The following is a 17,669-nucleotide window of genomic DNA, read 5'->3' as shown; positions in this document are numbered from 1 at the left end:
AGATCTTAGACCTGTTTCTATATCTGAAATATCACGTATATTCCAGTTTCGCGCCAGTAAATAACAGCAGTGCAAATCAGGTTAGCTTTAAATAAACACTGTTTTTGTCAAGAGCGTTATTTACCTTTGAGATTCGACGTGATGAGTTGATGTTAGTCAAGAATGCCGTGAAGCGGACAAAGATGCAATTATCAACACCTTACTGAGTTTGAACCATGTCGTGAAAACGGACTACGAGAAGCTGGATGTTGCTTCTGCGATACTGCAGAGAGACTATCTAGGAATTTAGCCGTTGTACATTATATATGGCAGTGATGGTTACTTCACTACTGGCCATTAAAATTGCTACACCACGAACATGACGTGCTACAGACGCGAAATATAATCGACAGGAAGAAGATGCTCTAATATGCTAATGATTAGCTTTTCAGAGCATTCACAAAAGGTTGGCGCCGGTGGCGACACCTACAACGTGCTGACATGAGGAAAGTTTACAACCGATTTCTCATACACAAACAGCAGTTGACCGGCGTTGCCTGGTGAAACGTTGTTGTGATGCCTCGTGTAAGGAGGGGAAATGCGTACCATCACGTTTCCGACTTTGATAAAAGTTGAATTGTAGCCCATCCCGATTGCGGTTTATCGTATCGCGACATTGCTGCTCGCGTTGGTCGAGATCCAATGACTGTTAGCAGAATATGGAATCGGAGGGTTCAGGAGGGTAATACGGAACGCCGTGCTAGATCCCAACGGCCTCGTATCACTAGCAGTCGAGACGACAGGCATCTTATCCGCATGGCTGTAACGGATCGTGCAGCCACGTCTCGGTCCCTGAGTCAACAGATGGGGACGTTTGTGAGACAACAACCATCTGCACGAACAGTTCGACGACGTTTGCAGCAGCACGGACTATAAGCTCGGAGACCGTGGATGCGGTTAACCTTGACGGTTCATCACAGACAGGAACGCCTGTGATGGTGTACTCAACGACGAACCTGGGTGCACGAATGGCAAAACGTCATTTTTTCTCATGAATCCAGGTTCTGTTTACAGCATCATCATGGTCGCATCCGTGTTCGGCGACATCGCGGTGAACGCAAATCGGAAGCGTGTGTTCGTCATCGCCATACTGGCGTATCACCCTGCGTGATGGTATGGGTTGCTATTGGTTACAGGTCACGGTCATCTCTTGTTCGCATTGACGGCACTTTCAACAGTGGACGTTACATTTCAGATGTGTTACGACCCGTGGCTCTACCCTTCATTGGATCCCTGTGAAATCCTACATTTCAGCAGGATAATGTACGACCGCATCTTGCAAGTCCTGTACGGGCCTTTCTGGATACAGAAAATGTTCGATTGCTGCCCTGGCCAGCACATTCTCCAGATCTCTCACCAATTGAAAACGTCTGGTCAATGATGGCCGAGCAACTGGCTCGTCACAATACGCCAGTCACTACTCATGATGAACTGTGGTATCGTGTCGAAGCTGCATGGGCAGCTGTACCTGTACACGCCATCCAAGCTCTGTTTGACTCAATGCCCAGGTGTATCAAGGCCGTTATTACGGCCAGAGGTGGTTGTTCTGGGTACTGATTTCTCAGGATCTATGCACCAAAATTGCGTGAAAATGTAATCACATGTCACTTCTAGTATATTTCTCCAATGAATACCCGTTTACCATCTGCGTTTCTTCTTGTGTAGCAATTTTAATGGCCAGTAGTGTAGTTCAATTTTCGCCACCAGTTGCAAATCTATCGCTGCGAATACAAGAAAAAAGTATAGAAATGTTTTTCATATGTAATGGACTAGGTACGAAACATGGGTAAAAAGGTCAACAAGTGGAAAAGTCATAATTTCGATTCGGTTACTAATTGCTGCTTATGCAAGTTGTCCAGTATGAGCATCGGAGAGATCGACAAGATGTTGAAGAGCGCCAGATTTGCGCCTGGTGGCCAAAATTGGAAATAATTTTTTTCCAGCGTAAATCGGCACAGCATTAACGCATTTGAATATCTACTACGTTTCAGTGCCGCGCGATAATTACAGCCCACTCTGGACCTCCTTGAGTAGCTGTACTATAATTATAGCTATCCAGCATTTAAAGCTTTTGAAAACATCCTATGGACTGGACTATTATGCTGCCTGACAGAAAAATGCGAAGCGCCCAGAAGGACAGGAGGATATTAAGTGAAACTTAGAGTTTTGGCGAGGATCTCGTGCTATTTCAGTGGTTACAAAATAGATTAAATTTTACAATGAACTTGACACTAAGAGCCCACTTACCAGGATAACGTTGCACCCTGGTCTGGATACATGCTGTGGTTCGGTTTGGAAGGTTGTCATTGTCTCCTCTCCTAAAGGAAAGTGGCCCACAGCTTTTCTAACTGGCCCCTGAGATCCAGGTTACTGGCATTGACACAGAGCTGACGACCAAGTTAATCCCACAAATCTTGTGTTGGGTACAGATCTGGTGATCGTGCTGGCTACAGGTGTATTTCAGCATTGAGCGGACAGTTCATAGAGACATGTAACGTGTGTAGATGAGCATTGTCATGCTGAAATATACTGCTATGAGACTGTCGCACGGCAGGTAACACATGAGGAGGCAGGATGTCCATCACATACTGTTGTGCTGTCAGATTTCCCTCAGCCATTACCAGGCTCGAAGGCATACCCGAAGGCTCCCCAGACCGAAACGCCAGGAGTAACACCGCTGCGCCTCTCTGAAACATTGGGATAATGAGATCTCTCACGAGGTCATCATCATATTCGCTGACGAGAACCGTGTTTCATGCCCTGAACACTGAGCGAGGTGGCGCAGTGGTTAGCGCAGTCGACTCGCATTCTGCAGAACGATGGCTCAAACCCATATCCGGACATCCTGATTTAGGTTTTCTGTTATTTCCCTAAATCACTTCAGGCAAATGCCGGGATGGTTCCTTTGAAAGGGCATGGCCGACTTCCTTTCCAATCATTTCCTAATCCGATGGGACCAGTGTCTTGACTGGTTGGTTCCCTGCCCACAAATCAACTAACCAACCGTCCACCCAGGTAGCTGAGTGATCAGCGTGACGGATTGCCGTCCTACGGGCCGCGTTCGATTCTCGGCTGGGTCGGAGATTTTCTCTCCGCTCATGGTCCAGGTATTGTGTTATCTTCATCATTTCATCCCCAACCGGCGCGCAGCTCACCCAATGCGGCGTCGCATGTAACAAGACCTGCACCAAGGCAGCCGGACCTGCCCCGCTAGGGGCCTCCTGGCCAATGACGCCAAATGCTCAGTTCCAACCAACCACCCATTACTGAACACAACGCAACTCCACTCATCACCAATCTATGATTCCTGCTCACAGCACCACTCCAAATACACCCGCTCGTTTTGTGATGTTAATGGGAGGGTATACCTGGGATGCTAATTCCACAGTCAGCTGACCCTAGAGTCTGACAGATGGCACCATATGAAACAGGAGTTTCTGAGAGTCCATTACTTCTACTCGGATGGCAAGTGCAGATGCGAAGGGGTTAAGATGTGCTCGGTGCACAGCACAGTGATGCTTGCTTTTGGTGGTCAGATGTGGTCGATCGGAGCCTTATCGACTAGTATGCTTACCCTCACATTCCCATGTCGTCCAAAATGAGGCCACTGTCACATCCGAAAGCCCCACAAATCTTATACTGCACGATTTGACCACCCGTCCGCGAGTCGCAATGTGGCCTCGTCCAAGATCTGTCAGGCGCTGACAACGCTGCCTCACACGAGTACGTGGCATCTCCATATCCTTCCGAGCGATCAACACAACATCCGACGCTTTTCATGACCCTTATATTCCATATAAGTCTGGTAACACGACTAAACAGGAACAACAATAATATGCTGTGGCCGGCCGCTGTGACCGAGCGATTCTAGGCGCTTCAGTCTGGAACCTCGTGGCTGCTACGGTCGCAGGTTCGAATCCTGTCTCGGGCAGACGTTATCGTGTAACAGGATAATTCCAACAGATAGAATTTCGAGAGCCCGAGGGCAAACGGCAAAACCAACAGCCGTCCGCTGTGGCCAAGCGGTTCTAGGCGCTTCAGTCCGGAACCGCGCTGCTGCTACCTTCGCAGGTTCGAATCCTGCCTCGGGCATGGATGTGTGTGATGTCCTTAGGTTAGTTAGGTTTAAGTAGTTCTAATTTCTAGGGAACTGATGACCTCAGAAGTTAAGTCCCATAGTGCTCAGAGCCATTTGAACCATTTTTACTCACCAATCAACTTCTGCAATAGATGTCTGCCGCCGCCACAGACCATTTAGTGGCGATTTTCAACAATATCCTGCGTCCATGGAGGTACGCACTGGATTTGAAGAAAGTCAAATGGTTGTGGATCCGTTAGCAACCGACTGTGTTCTATGAAAAGCCTCCAAGTAGGATAAATGCCTTAATGAGTATGGTGATTACGTTTGAATGGAACCATTTCATGGTCCTGTTATGGTAGGTGTTCTGTTTTCATTTGATGCCCCTTATTCTACAAACGATCGTAAGTGCATGTGCAGCAGCATGTGCTTCATGTTGAACCACACACTACCACACTTGTAGATACGACTGTTGTAGTATAAGGTGTACGACTTTGCTTCCGCCATTTGCCGATAGGTGACGAAACCGGTAAGTAGCGGTCGAAAGAAACAGATTGAAGACGTCAGGCAGTTAGCTAGGACCAAGGTCAACATAATCTCATGAAAACATTAGTCGATTTGTGTCTGCATCATTAAGGTTGTACTTGATTGAAATTGTCAGTTTACGAGCCTAATTCTCGTCATTTGCGGGAGTTGTTACTGTTTTGTTTCATAATGAAGAAAACACCGGCTGAGTCTCATCGAGCGTTCTCAGTTACGTGTGGTAAGGACGCTATTAGTGAAAGAACGTTTCGTGAATGGTTTCAACGCTTCAAGAACGGTGGTTTTTAACGTCATAGACCAGCATAGTGGTGGAAGAGAGAATATTTTTGAAGATGCACAACTTGAGACATTGCTGAATGAAGACTCGCGTCAAACTCAAGAAAAATTGGCACGGTTAGTGGGAGTGACACAGCAAGCCATTTCAAAATGTCTCAAGGCTATGGGCATGATTCAGAAAGAAGGAACTTGGGTCCCGTGTGAGCTGAAACCAAGAGACGTTGAACGGCGTTTCTGTGTTTGTGAACAGTTGCTTCAGAGGCAAAAATGGAAGGGAGGTCTGCATCGCATTGTGACCGGAGACGAGAAGTGGGTTCATTACGACAACCCTAAACGCAAAAAAACATGGGGATATCCCGGCCATGCTTCCACGTCGACGGCCAAACCAAATATTCACGGCCCCAAGATCATGCTCTGCATTTGGTGGGACCAGCTCGGCGTCGTGTACTATGAGGTGTTAAAACCAAGTGAAACAATCACAGGTGCTCGTTGTCGAATGCAATTAATGCTTTTGAGCAGAACATTAAAAGACAGCGAGAGGTACGATAAAGATATTTTTCAGCAAGACAACGCTCGACCCCACGTTGCAAAAGAGGTCAAAACGTACTTGGGATCGTTAAAATGGGAAGACCTACCCCACCCGCCGTATTCTCCAGACATTGCTCCCTCTGACTATCACCTGTTTAGATCAATGGCGCATAGCCTGGCTGACCAACACTTCCGATCTCATGAAGAAGTCACACATTGGATCGATTCGTGTATCGCTTCAAAAGATGAACAACTTTTTCGACGCGGGATTCGTACACTGCCCGAAAGATGGGAGAATGTAGTGGCCAGCGATGGAAAAACTTTGAATCATACATATGTAACCAGTTTGTTTCATTAAGCCTCAAATGTTGGTTCAAAAGGTTCAAATGGCTCTGAGCACTATGCGACTTAACTTCTGAGGTCATCAGTCGCCTAGAACTTAGGATTAAACCTAACTAACCTAAGGACATCACACACATCCATGCCCGAGGCAGGATTCGAACCTGCGACCGTAGCGGTCGCTCGATTCCAGAGTGTAGCGCCTAGAACCGCACGGCCACTCCGGCCGGCTCAAATGTTGGGGGAAAAATCGCGAAAGCGAAGTTGTACACCTTGTACATTACATAATTATACTTGCAGCGTTCCGCTGAAAATGGTCATGTGGACCGACCCTGTCCGACGTGATAAAATTGTAACTCTAAGCAGCGAATGTTAACATTTTAATCACATAAAAATTAAGTCCATGAATTTTGTACAAGGTGCTGTGCAAAGAGTGTTTAAAACCGTCAGAGTATCCCTAGTTGTTGTTTCCAACATGTGTCCATTTCGACTGAAGGAAAGTTTTTTCGATTATATAGAGGTGCAACATCGCTTAAAAATGGAAGGGGTTCTCAATTATACCACATGTAATTCTCTTAGTACAGGATGACCACATGAAATCTCCCTGATTCTAAATGCAATCAAAAAAATATGAGGGTACATTGTGTACAGTAACTCAAAAGGTTTTGTTCAAAACATTTATACACTTCTACATGGGCTCATTTCGTAACCTGTAAAATGCCTAGACGGTACTCTAGCTCAACCTACGTGTGCACGAGCCTGTCGGGTGTGATGTAGGCTATTGCATCCACAGTTCTTCTGCAGAGATTCCCAATGTCATGTGCTGGCTAGGCATATGCGATGTCTTTCTCTTAACCCCACAGGAAGAAATCGAGATGGGTTAGGTTTGGAGATTGTTTTGACTACTTGGCTGGTCCATCTTGTCCTATGCATCGCTGTAGAAATATTCGGTCCAGCAAGTTAGAACATGTAAACTCCATTGCATCCCTCTCCTGGAAGATCTCATATGGCTCAAGGGAAAGAAGCCAAGGGCCAGCGCGCTGATCAAGGATTTCCAGATAAACGCGTCCTGTTAATGTCTGTCCGACGAATAAAACTGGTCCAATATGCTGTCTTCCATCAGCTCACACCACACCTTTTTGCTGGCTATGACATATTCCAGAAAACTGCGTGGTATTGCAAAACCCCAGATGCGAATGTTGTGCTGTTTAACCTTCCCATATACACTCCTGGAAATTGAAATAAGAACACCGTGAATTCATTGTCCCAGGAAGGGGAAACTTTATTGACACATTCCTGGGGTCAGATACATCACATGATCACACTGACAGAACCACAGGCACATAGACACAGGCAACAGAGCATGCACAATGTCGGCACTAGTACAGTGTATATCCACCTTTCGCAGCAATGTAGGCTGCTATTCTCCCATGGAGACGATCGTAGAGATGCTGGATGTAGTCCTGTGGAACGGCTTGCCATGCCATTTCCACCTGGCGCCTCAGTTGGACCAGCGTTCGTGCTGGACGTGCAGACCGCGTGAGACGACGCTTCATCCAGTCCCAAACATGCTCAATGGGGGACAGATCCGGAGATCTTGCTGGCCAGGGTAGTTGACTTACACCTTCTAGAGCACGTTGGGTGGCACGGGATACATGCGGACGTGCATTGTCCTGTTGGAACAGCAAGTTCCCTTGCCGGTCTAGGAATGGTAGAACGATGGGTTCGATGACGGTTTGGATGTACCGTGCACTATTCAGTGTCCCCTCGACGATCACCAGTGGTGTACGGCCAGTGTAGGAGATCGCTCCCCACACCATGGTGCCGGGTGTTGGCCCTGTGTGCCTCGGTCGTATGCAGTCCTGATTGTGGCGCTCACCTGCACGGCGCCAAACACGCATACGACCATCATTGGCACCAAGGCAGAAGCGACTCCCATCACTGAAGACGACACGTCTCTATTCGTCCCTCCATTCACGCCTGTCGCGACACCACTGGAGGCGGGCTGCACGATGTTGGGGCGTGAGCGGAAGACGGCCTAACGGTGTGCGGGACCGTAGCCCAGCTTCATGGAGACGGTTGCGAATGGTCCTCGCCGATACCTCATGAGCAACAGTGTCCCTAATTTGCTGGGAAGTGGCGGTGCGGTCCCCTACGGCACTGCGTAGGATCCTACGGTCTTGGCGTGCATCCGTGCGTCGCTGCGGTCCGGTCCCAGGTCGACGGGCACGTGCACCTTCCGCTAACCACTGGCGACAACATCGATGTACTGTGGAGACCTCACGCCCCACGTGTTGAGCAATTCGGCGGTACGTCCACCCGGCCTCCCGCATGCCCACTATACGCCCTCGCTCAAAGTCCGTCAACTGCACATACGGTTCACGTCCACGCTGTCGCGGCATGCTATCAGTGTTAAAGACTGCGATGGAGCTCCGTATGCCTCGGCAAACTGGCTGACACTGACGGCGGCGGTGCACAAATGCTGCGCAGCTAGCGCCATTCGACGGCCAACACCGCGGTTCCTGGTGTGTCCGCTGTGCCGTGCGTGTGATCATTGCTTGTACAGCCCTCTCACAGTGCCCGGAGCAAGTATGGTGGGTCTGACACACCGGTGTCAATGTGTTCTTTTTTCCATTTCCAGGAGTGTATGTAGAAGGTTATTTTGTCTGAAAATATTATATTCCCTAACGATGACAGTTGTGGTTTTGCCTGTTCCAGTTCAATAGCTCAACAGCAAATTCGTGGCGACGTTGCAACTCATTTCGTTTCAGTGCACACAAAATTTCAACTTTGTAAGCGTGCAAACGAAGTCGTTTCTGCAGAACCTTGTGAACATTTGAGCGAGGGATGTCTAGCTCTGGTGATGCTTGGTTAACTGACGATGGTCTTCTTTGGAATGTCCCCATACCATTTATAGACATGTGCCTTTTCAGCCACAACTTGACTGCCTGTTAACACTTCCAGTATCTAGGAACTTGTCAGTTGGGAGGAGCACGCCACAGAACTGTAGGAACGCCTTAACAAATCTGTGTTTGCAATTCGAGGGTTAGCAGACATAGGCGAAATAAAAATGAAAAAGCTTGCATATTTTGCCTACTTTGATTCCATAATGTCATATGGTATAATATTTTGGTGTAACTCTTCAAGTCAAACAAAAGTTTCCAGAGTCCAAAAGCATGCAATACGTATTATTTGTGGAGTAAATTGACGGACGTCCTGTAGAAACCTCTTCAAAGAAATGGGTTTACTAACTACTGCCTCTCAGTATATTTACTCCTTAATGAAATTTTTCCTAAATAATATATCTCTTTTTCCAACAAACAGCTCAGTTCATACATACAATACCAGGAACAAAAATGATCTGCACAAGGACTTAAAAGCACTTACTTTAGTTCAAAAAGGGGTCCACTACTCAGGAACACTCATCTTCAATAATTTGCCAGCAAACATAAAAAATTTAGTTACTAATAAAGATCAGTTTAAAAGGAGCCTAAAAGACTTGTTAGTGACCAACTCCTGCTACTCCATTGACGAATTATTTAATAGAAACAAATGATGTATTGTATATATTCATACTGTTAGTATTCTTATTTCAGCTTAAAAAAATTGACATGTTCCACATCCACGAGGATCCCCTCAGCACGGATCTATGGAACGAAAAGCTAATCTAATCTAATCTAATACCAAGTCTTAACGTATGATGAGCCCCTTAGAAAGTTCATGTCGGAGATATCTTTGGACACCAATGGTCGTTTTTGTTTCCTCGTACCACTCTATACTGTGGACTCTCTCTTGCGGTGTAGTCAGTCCTGGTAATTTTTTAGCACTTGAAACAAAACAAGAGGAATCGTTGACAAAAAAATCTTCACAACGTATTTCCAGTTGTTTCACCTCACGTCTTACACCACAAGTATCCATATATTACATATCTGCATTGGAAATCAGGTTTCATGTAGACCCCCTGTATTATGAAAAAACACATGACTATTTCTTGTGTGTTCACTGCTCACGCAGACTATGTCACAATATTGTAGTACAGTACTTCTTTGATGAATGCCCACAGATTCTGGGAGGGGTGTCAACATGGAGCGCCGCCCAGTGGACCGTTCAACGCCACTGCAGCAGGATCACCAGATGACACTGAAGGAGAGCCGTGGTCACGTGGGAGTCCAGCCTCCACCTCCACCTCAATCTCAACCTCAACCTCAGCCTCAGCAGGAGGAGCGGCTGCTGGTGCTGGACCGCGATACACTGTGGGGTATGCTCCGGGAGGCGGTCCACGTCGAGCTCAACAGCAGCAACCTGCTGAGGCGCGCCGCCACTGAGGCAGACTGAGCCTGAGGTCGCGGTCACCGGCCAGCATCTGGCTAGGCTGCAGTGCGTGTACTGGACCTATCAGTATGTCAGACTGTGGGGCTAGTCACCGAGTAGCCATCAGACAAGATCGTGACATCGGTCCTTGGTTTGTCACCAGACAGACTGAGTGGCCAGCCTCCAGTCTCCAAACCAGACTGTGGGCGTATCCCCAACCTGTCATGAAACTGACTAAGAGACCCATCACTAGTCACCAGCCAGACGCTGATCAGCCAGACAATCTTAGAGCCAGTCATCCAGCCTGCTGGATGTGCCATTGATGCTCCACAGAGTGTGTACTGTCGTGAGCCTGTCACCTGACTGACTGAAGGACCCATCACCAGTCACCAGCCAGACAATCTTTACCAAGCAGCAGCTGCTGGTTGCTCCTGCCAGTCACCCACACAGCGTGTATACTGACATTGGATCAAGCACTTCCTCCATTTAGTGGCACTCAATGAACATCATTGCAGAAGTCTCTTGCAATACAGAAAATGCCCCCAAAAAGGAAACCCTACTGCTGTGGACAAGGGCCATGATGGTATCAGCATAAATTATTCATTTGAACAACAAACTAGTAATCTGCGCTATCTAAGCTTCAAAAACTAATGAATCGTTTTGTAGAACAGTAAATGCTCCAAGAAAGGGAATCATTTGTTCTTGGAATACCTACAACCAATGTCCTTGAGAGCGTAGATTGTTCAGTAATATAATAAAATTCTTTGTAAAATGGAGTATTGATTCAGGCTGGGAAATTGTTCTCCTGAACCTCAGACCAGTCATTTGCACTGCATAGGCTTGAAACACTGATAAGTCATTTCATAGAACCAACAGAAAATACTCCAAAAAAGGGAACCCCTTGTTTTTTTGAAATGACTGCATTAAATTTTCATAACAACAAAAGTCATTCAGTAAAGGACTAAACACACCTACAGAGCGAACTTGTGGAGGAGTGTTGTGAAAATATTCATTGCAGTGAAAAATTATTTCCTTGAACCTAAGAATGGTCAGATTCTGTATCTGGGCCAGAATAACAGATTAGTCGATTTCCAGCACAAAGTATACTTCAAAAACTACAACTTTCTTCATTTATGAAAGTGCAACTGATTCGTTCTGGGGATTTTTTGTAGTTTATCGCTTTCCCAACTGCCAACCCAGACAACTGCATCAAATTGCTCACATGTAGAATCAAGCAGCTCCTGTCTCTAAATACCACACACCATTGTTCTTGTAGACAAATAACGTTTAACCTGGGATATTGGAGAGAATCAACAAAAGGTTCGATGCACCGGACAATCATCGTGATGCTGGACTGGATAGTTAAGGGCATTCACGTTCCACTGTGAAAGCTGTACTCTCCTAGGACCTGATCAACTGCCACATGTACCCATCAACAAAGTGCCCAGTCTGGAACAGCTGGAACACCATATAAACACTCGTTTTCATCACCCTAAATGCAGTCATCTGTTTGCTGCTTATGCTACCATAGTTTAACTTAAAGGTTGCATTCTAGCAGTAGGAGTTGAGTTCCCGCTATTTTCGTATGGTTTCGTTAAGTTAGGAATTTACAGTAGCTTTCACAATGAAAGAACGTGGGAGCAAGAATCACCTTCGATGTTAAAATTCTCAGTAAAGTTTTTCTCTAATCTGAATCGACGAGCCTCAAAGTATGAAGCTTCATTTAGAGTGTTAAAGGAGGTTATCAACATATGTTCAGGGCATCCTAGCTGTATACTTCCCGCGAAAAATATAAACAAAAATATGGTGCATAGCACTAAATATTTCGGAATTATGAGTACGAAGCGTAATTTTAATCGTATGTTTAGCAATAACATTATTGTAAGGTATCTGCTCTGCTCATACAGAAGAATAGATAAATGGCTGATTACACATCTTGTTTAATTAGTTCATAAAAAAATTCACATAATTTTTGGTAATAGTTCTCCTTCCTTATTTCCTTCTATGCGACATTTCCTTAAAATTCCATCTGCACCATCATTTTTCCTATGTACTCGTCCAAGAGCGCAGAATTTTGTGTGGAAGCGAAAAGCTAAAAAATAACGAAGCAGATATTTCTTGTCCCCTTTCTTCTTTCTGTCCTAGTTAGATATTATAAAAATTCTCATATTGCTCCCCAAACTTTCACAAACCAACTGATTCAACGTTTTTACACCATCACAGATATTCCAGCAATACCACTCATTCCACAAGCCTGCCAACGATGTTTAATTCGAGTTCTTCATTTACGCAGTTATTTGTGAATAAAGCACTGTAGAGGGATCAACACATTTCTTTATACATAATACTATCGCCATCGTCAGCTCAGTAATTTAGGGTAAATGATGATAATAATGACAGGAGTTTCTTATACGTCATCAGGCTGCAAAAGTTCAAAACTTTTATAAAGGTTTACTCAGCAAAACTTAGAATATGTAAAACAACATTCAGGGTAAAAATCAGTTACACCTGTGCATAACTGGGATATCAATTGTCAACTTAGTTGAATTTTTTTACAAAGATGCAAGTGTAAGCCGAGTGATGGTGTAAGTGCGAGGGGCATATTCTCCACTTTCATCCTCCTTTCATAAAATAAAAAACGCGAATTAAATGGACACACTTGCACATTTGTCAGATTAGCTATCCAGTCGGCAGATAAGTTCATGTGGAGTTCACTTAAATTTGACAAGTATTCATTACATCTGCTTTATATCCATATCTGTACGACTCCGCATATAGTTTAGTATTAAATACTTTGAGGAAAAATATATTTAATACTAAAGTTAATGAAATATATATTTAATTCAGGCGCAAAGATTATATCCTTCCGAAACATCATTTTAACTGTCAAACTCAAGCACCAGAAACCGATCAAAGTATCTTTAGCCACTGTCTGCATTGGCTATCATAGTTTACAAACGTAACTTAAAATAATTACAACATTCAGTCTTCGTATGTAAATAGTATAAAGGTAAGGTCAAACTACAGGAATTTAGTAATCAGTTGTCAGATTTGACTGAAACTGTAGAGATGTCAAAAGGTGGTTTGTGTCAATCCTTCGGTATCCTTCGCGATATTCATATAACTGAGCTGGATATCTGCTTCTTCCAAAAATTTTGTCAGTATGACGAAGCTCGTCAGTTACAGCTTCTATGGCGTTGTAAGATTCTTGGTTAAAGATATTCCTGCTTTGTTTAATGCTCTGTGAAGTATGGCTCACTTTGGAACCATGAATTTCCCAATATTAGCTGTTTGAGATCTACAAGTTCAACAGGGTCTCTTATACTCGACAGATCGAACGGTCAAATCTCTTTATCCTGTGCAGGTGTGAGAGATACCATCCGTATCCCAACATGATGCGAGTTACTGTGAATGGATGGTGTTTAGTAAATCTCGTTTGAGTGAACCACAATTTTTATGAAATAATATATGCTACAACAGTCACCTGTTACTAATATTTTATTAGGACGACACGGTTTGGCAACATTTTGCCATCGTAAGGTGCGTTGACCGTTACTTTTACACTGTAATTAGTATGAAATAAAGTTAGTTTCCTTTGTTGTGTGTGCTAGTGAAGTTACGCGTTGAAATGAGGGCTGTTCGGGAAGATAAATATGTTGCAGTTTGTATATTATGTGATAAGCATGGTTAGTCATTTTGTTAGTGCATTTACTTACATTTTTGTTGGTAATTTCATTGGCTGGCACACAGAGCACAGTAAAAAGTACTGAGCAACTTAACAATCATTTTTTTACATCAATCCAAAGATAAACCAGTTTCTATTGCTAAAGGAATAGTATACGGTGAAGGTGAAACATTTACATCTAGATACATTTACGTCATGGCAAATATTTTGTGAGTGGTTGGCTAAGCCAATTTTTTTTCTGTGTGCCTGACAACGAAATTATCAACAGTAGTGTCAGTAAATAAAATAACAAAATGGCTAATAAAGCTTATCACGTAATTTACACACTCTAACATATTTATCTTCCTGAACATGCGTCTCTTTCGACACATTACTCCACTGGCGCATGCAGCAAAGGTACTGACCAAAGTTCATGCTAACTACAATGTAAAAGCAACTGTAAATGCACCTTATGATGGCAGCATACTGCCGAAACGCGTCGTGCTAATAAAATATTACTAACAAGTGACTGTTACAGTATATATTTATTTATAAAAATCTTAAAATCAGTCGCAGCCCTCAAATAACATCCATATAACATGGATAAATTTAAGAACCATTATTGTTTAGGGTTATGAAGATCGGATTTTGCACAATTTCGTCCTTTTATCAGTTGAAGGGAGACTGCTACATCTCTTTCCATTCCTAGAAGACCTTGTTCCTCAGCGTAGCGGTAAGCCAGTCTAGCATAATAAGCAATCGCTGCTGTCTCAGCTAGCTTCAAAACTTACTCTACCAGCTCATTTTCTGTGATGCCAGAGTGTCATTTGATCCAAAGTAATTATACAAGTATATGTGGATGCTCGTATTTTGATGCAATTTAAGTATATTAAATGCATGATGGTTAGTTTTTGAGTTCCATTCGTAATACTCTAACAAGTCAACGTGGATAGACGAACCGACTATAACAGAAACCAGAAATCTTTGCAGTGACTGTCAACGTCGATTCAACGCCCGAGGAAATTAATATGAAAAAAAACAACACAGTCAAACATTTGAGTATTCAGGGGTCTCATCTATTTGCTAGCACGTCGTATCCTGCTCGTTGTATGTCTTGCTTTTTGAAATTTTTACTGATTATGTTAACATAGTCAGTGTCTTGTCAAAGACAGATACATATGTATTAGTAAAGTCAAAATTGTCACAAAAATATTGTCCAGCTTAACACTGGAAGTCAGTTTAAATAACGACTTCATGTTCAACTACATTCGTTGCGAATCCTGAACACATTTCATTATTCGCCCATACATTGTTTGCAATGCAAAAGATTCAAGCGAGAAAGATATATTTTGCATTGCTATGTGAAATACCAGTTTCTTTTTTAGGTGCGTGAAATGCAAATGTTAACTGTAATTCGTCACGAATGAGCAAAAGTGAATGTGGAAGAATCCATAATATGCAGTTAGTTCAAGATACCCTTCTCAGAAATAAACTTACTAAAGACAGTACAAAGGTAATCTCTGTGGACTCTCATAGAAGTTACTAATGCAATAAGATGTGCAGACATGAGTTTTTCAACGAGAGTTTGCAATTTGCTTAAGGTTTTAACCAATATTTTTGCATATCAAAAACAAATTACCTTTAATCTTGTACATGTTGCATATGAGATGTTTGTTCTAATAAAAATTGAAAACTGTTTTAAGCATATTAAAAGAATTTGAAATGTTTGTGACTGAAAAGCATTATTGCAGAATATAAAACTGTGAAAGTACTATGAGTGCACAAGATTTTATGTTTTTGCAGAGAAGTATTAAAAAAATTTTAAAGCCTGCTGATAAAAGAGACAGTGATTCTGCTCGTAAGCTGAAAATCAAAACGACAAATCATTTGCTATTCCGAAACTCTTTACATAGAACAATGCTGACTTCTATTTTTTAAGCAACTGTACCATTTTGCACCCATAGCACATTATTTTGGAATTGTTATTGCATTATCAAGTACTGGTATCAAATCAGTCTTCATACCACGATTTATTGTGCTTCACAAAACTCGTTCTCATCCAGATATTCTGTCACATACGTAAATTCTATCACAGCACGTTCCTGTCTTTGTCGGCCATATTGTTTCCTGGTCACTGCCGTCCGCTCTGAGTTGAAGCAGAGATAATCGCAAAACAGAGAGATCAGTCAGCGATAATGTTACACATAATGCCTTCTGAGATCGAACTGAAGCGAAATGTATCTCTCTTTGATGCTGTACAGGGGTCATTGAAGGACTGATGAAACTGAATTGCTCACTAAGAGAAAGGGAGGTTTTCGTTTTAAAATAGCAAATGAAATTAGTATTGAACTCAGCGAACATGATTTTCACTCTTCTGTTTAACATCACTGTCAAAAGAGGCCATGATGTGTGATAAACATATGTAAACTAGTCATTTTTAAAGTTACGTCTGTTATTCTTTAGAATGTAATACAGGTGATGCTGAAGTTTTCCAGTAATATTTTCCCTTGCTTCAGTCTTAACAGAAAGTAGAAATTTGTTTAGCGAATGTTAGAAGGTAGCAAGTGTAGTGGTTATATATGACATAAGGTTAAAATTGACTTTAAGAACGTTATGATTGCACTCAGAACACTTTTGTCATTTTGCAAACTATTGTTCTAATGATAAATATTAATTTTTGTAAATTCACTAGAAATATATTTTGTTCAGAATAAGGACTGTGAATACACTGAAATGTAAGCCCACGTTAATTTAGTAAATAAAGCAATTTCTCAGTAAGGTGTATCATTTATTTTGGTTTGTATACATTACAAAAGTAAAACTGACGTCTGGCGATGATCTATTGAGGATGCCAACAAAAAGTATACACTGTATAACAGCTGGTATGTACATGACTAACAACAGAGAGAAATTTTGTAAGATCTGTCATCGACAGGTGAAGGAGGCACAGGAATCTATTATTTATCACAAATTTTGATGGCCATTATTGCAGTATAATGCAATAACAACTACATTATAACAGCTTTTGGTTACCTAGCAACATCTTCAGATGTGTGGAAACAAACAGAAAAACTGTCTTTCTATTAATATAAAACCCTCCTAATAAGTTTTCAAACATGTAAGATGTTTATAAGAGTATTAAGACATTACAAATAGTAAAAAATTTACCAACTTCATACTATAACTGGTACTTATATACAGTGTTAAACACCATAACGTCGTTAATAAGCGTACCTTATCAACAGCTAAAGGGTGGTCAAGATCTAAAGTCCTAAAACTAAAAAGCAAAGGTCATGGCCATCATGGAGTCATTGAAAAAACTCGTAGTAAGTGTAGACCCAGTTTCAAAGAAAATTATTAAATACCTGTTTTGGGTCATCATGCTTCTGATCAGTTCGAGATACCTTTCGTGAGCCAACCTCTTAATCTCAAAGTAGCGCTCACACCGTATGCCCTCATTTATTTGTTCGACTTTTTTCAATATCTGGCTTGTCCTACCGTTTTTACCCTCTACAGGTCGTACTAGTTCCACAGAGATTATGTCTTAAAACATATCCTGTGATTCTGCCCATGTCAGTGTTTTTCATATGTTCCTTTCTTCACCTTTTCTGTGGCGAACCTCTACATTCCTTATCAGTCCACCTGATTTTCAACGACATTCTGTACCACCACATCTCAAATGCTTCGTCTCTCTTCTTTTCTGATGATTTATTGTCATACAATGCTGCTCTCCAAATGTAAGATACATTCTCAATCATTTTTCCCTTAGATTGAGGCTGCTGGTTGATAGTAGCAGACTTCTCTTCAGTAACAATGTAGAGTCTTGTGCCAGAAGGAAGCAAGGGAGACGATGTTGCTATGTGTGGCCGGTGTTATCTTTCTACAACCCAT

The 17,669-nt window shown here is 42.8% G+C and overlaps 1 protein-coding gene across 1 annotated transcript in view; it reads left to right on the top strand.

The window, feature by feature from the left end:
• Positions 1 to 16,518, top strand: part of LOC126427975 (C3 and PZP-like alpha-2-macroglobulin domain-containing protein 8) — an 829,074-nt gene extending 812,556 nt beyond the window's left edge. The window contains exon 28 of the mRNA XM_050089861.1: positions 9,867 to 16,518. Coding sequence (XP_049945818.1) covers positions 9,867 to 10,138 — 272 coding nt within the window. The 3' untranslated portion in view covers positions 10,139 to 16,518. The remainder of the gene's footprint in view (positions 1 to 9,866) is intronic.
• The last annotated feature ends 1,151 nt before the right edge of the window (positions 16,519 to 17,669 follow it).

This window comes from Schistocerca serialis, chromosome 12, assembly GCF_023864345.2.
Source record: "Schistocerca serialis cubense isolate TAMUIC-IGC-003099 chromosome 12, iqSchSeri2.2, whole genome shotgun sequence".
NCBI classification, from domain to species: Eukaryota; Metazoa; Arthropoda; class Insecta; order Orthoptera; family Acrididae; genus Schistocerca; species Schistocerca serialis.
The sequence above is the reverse complement of the archived record's forward strand: the minus strand, read 5'-3'. Positions and strand labels throughout refer to the sequence as shown.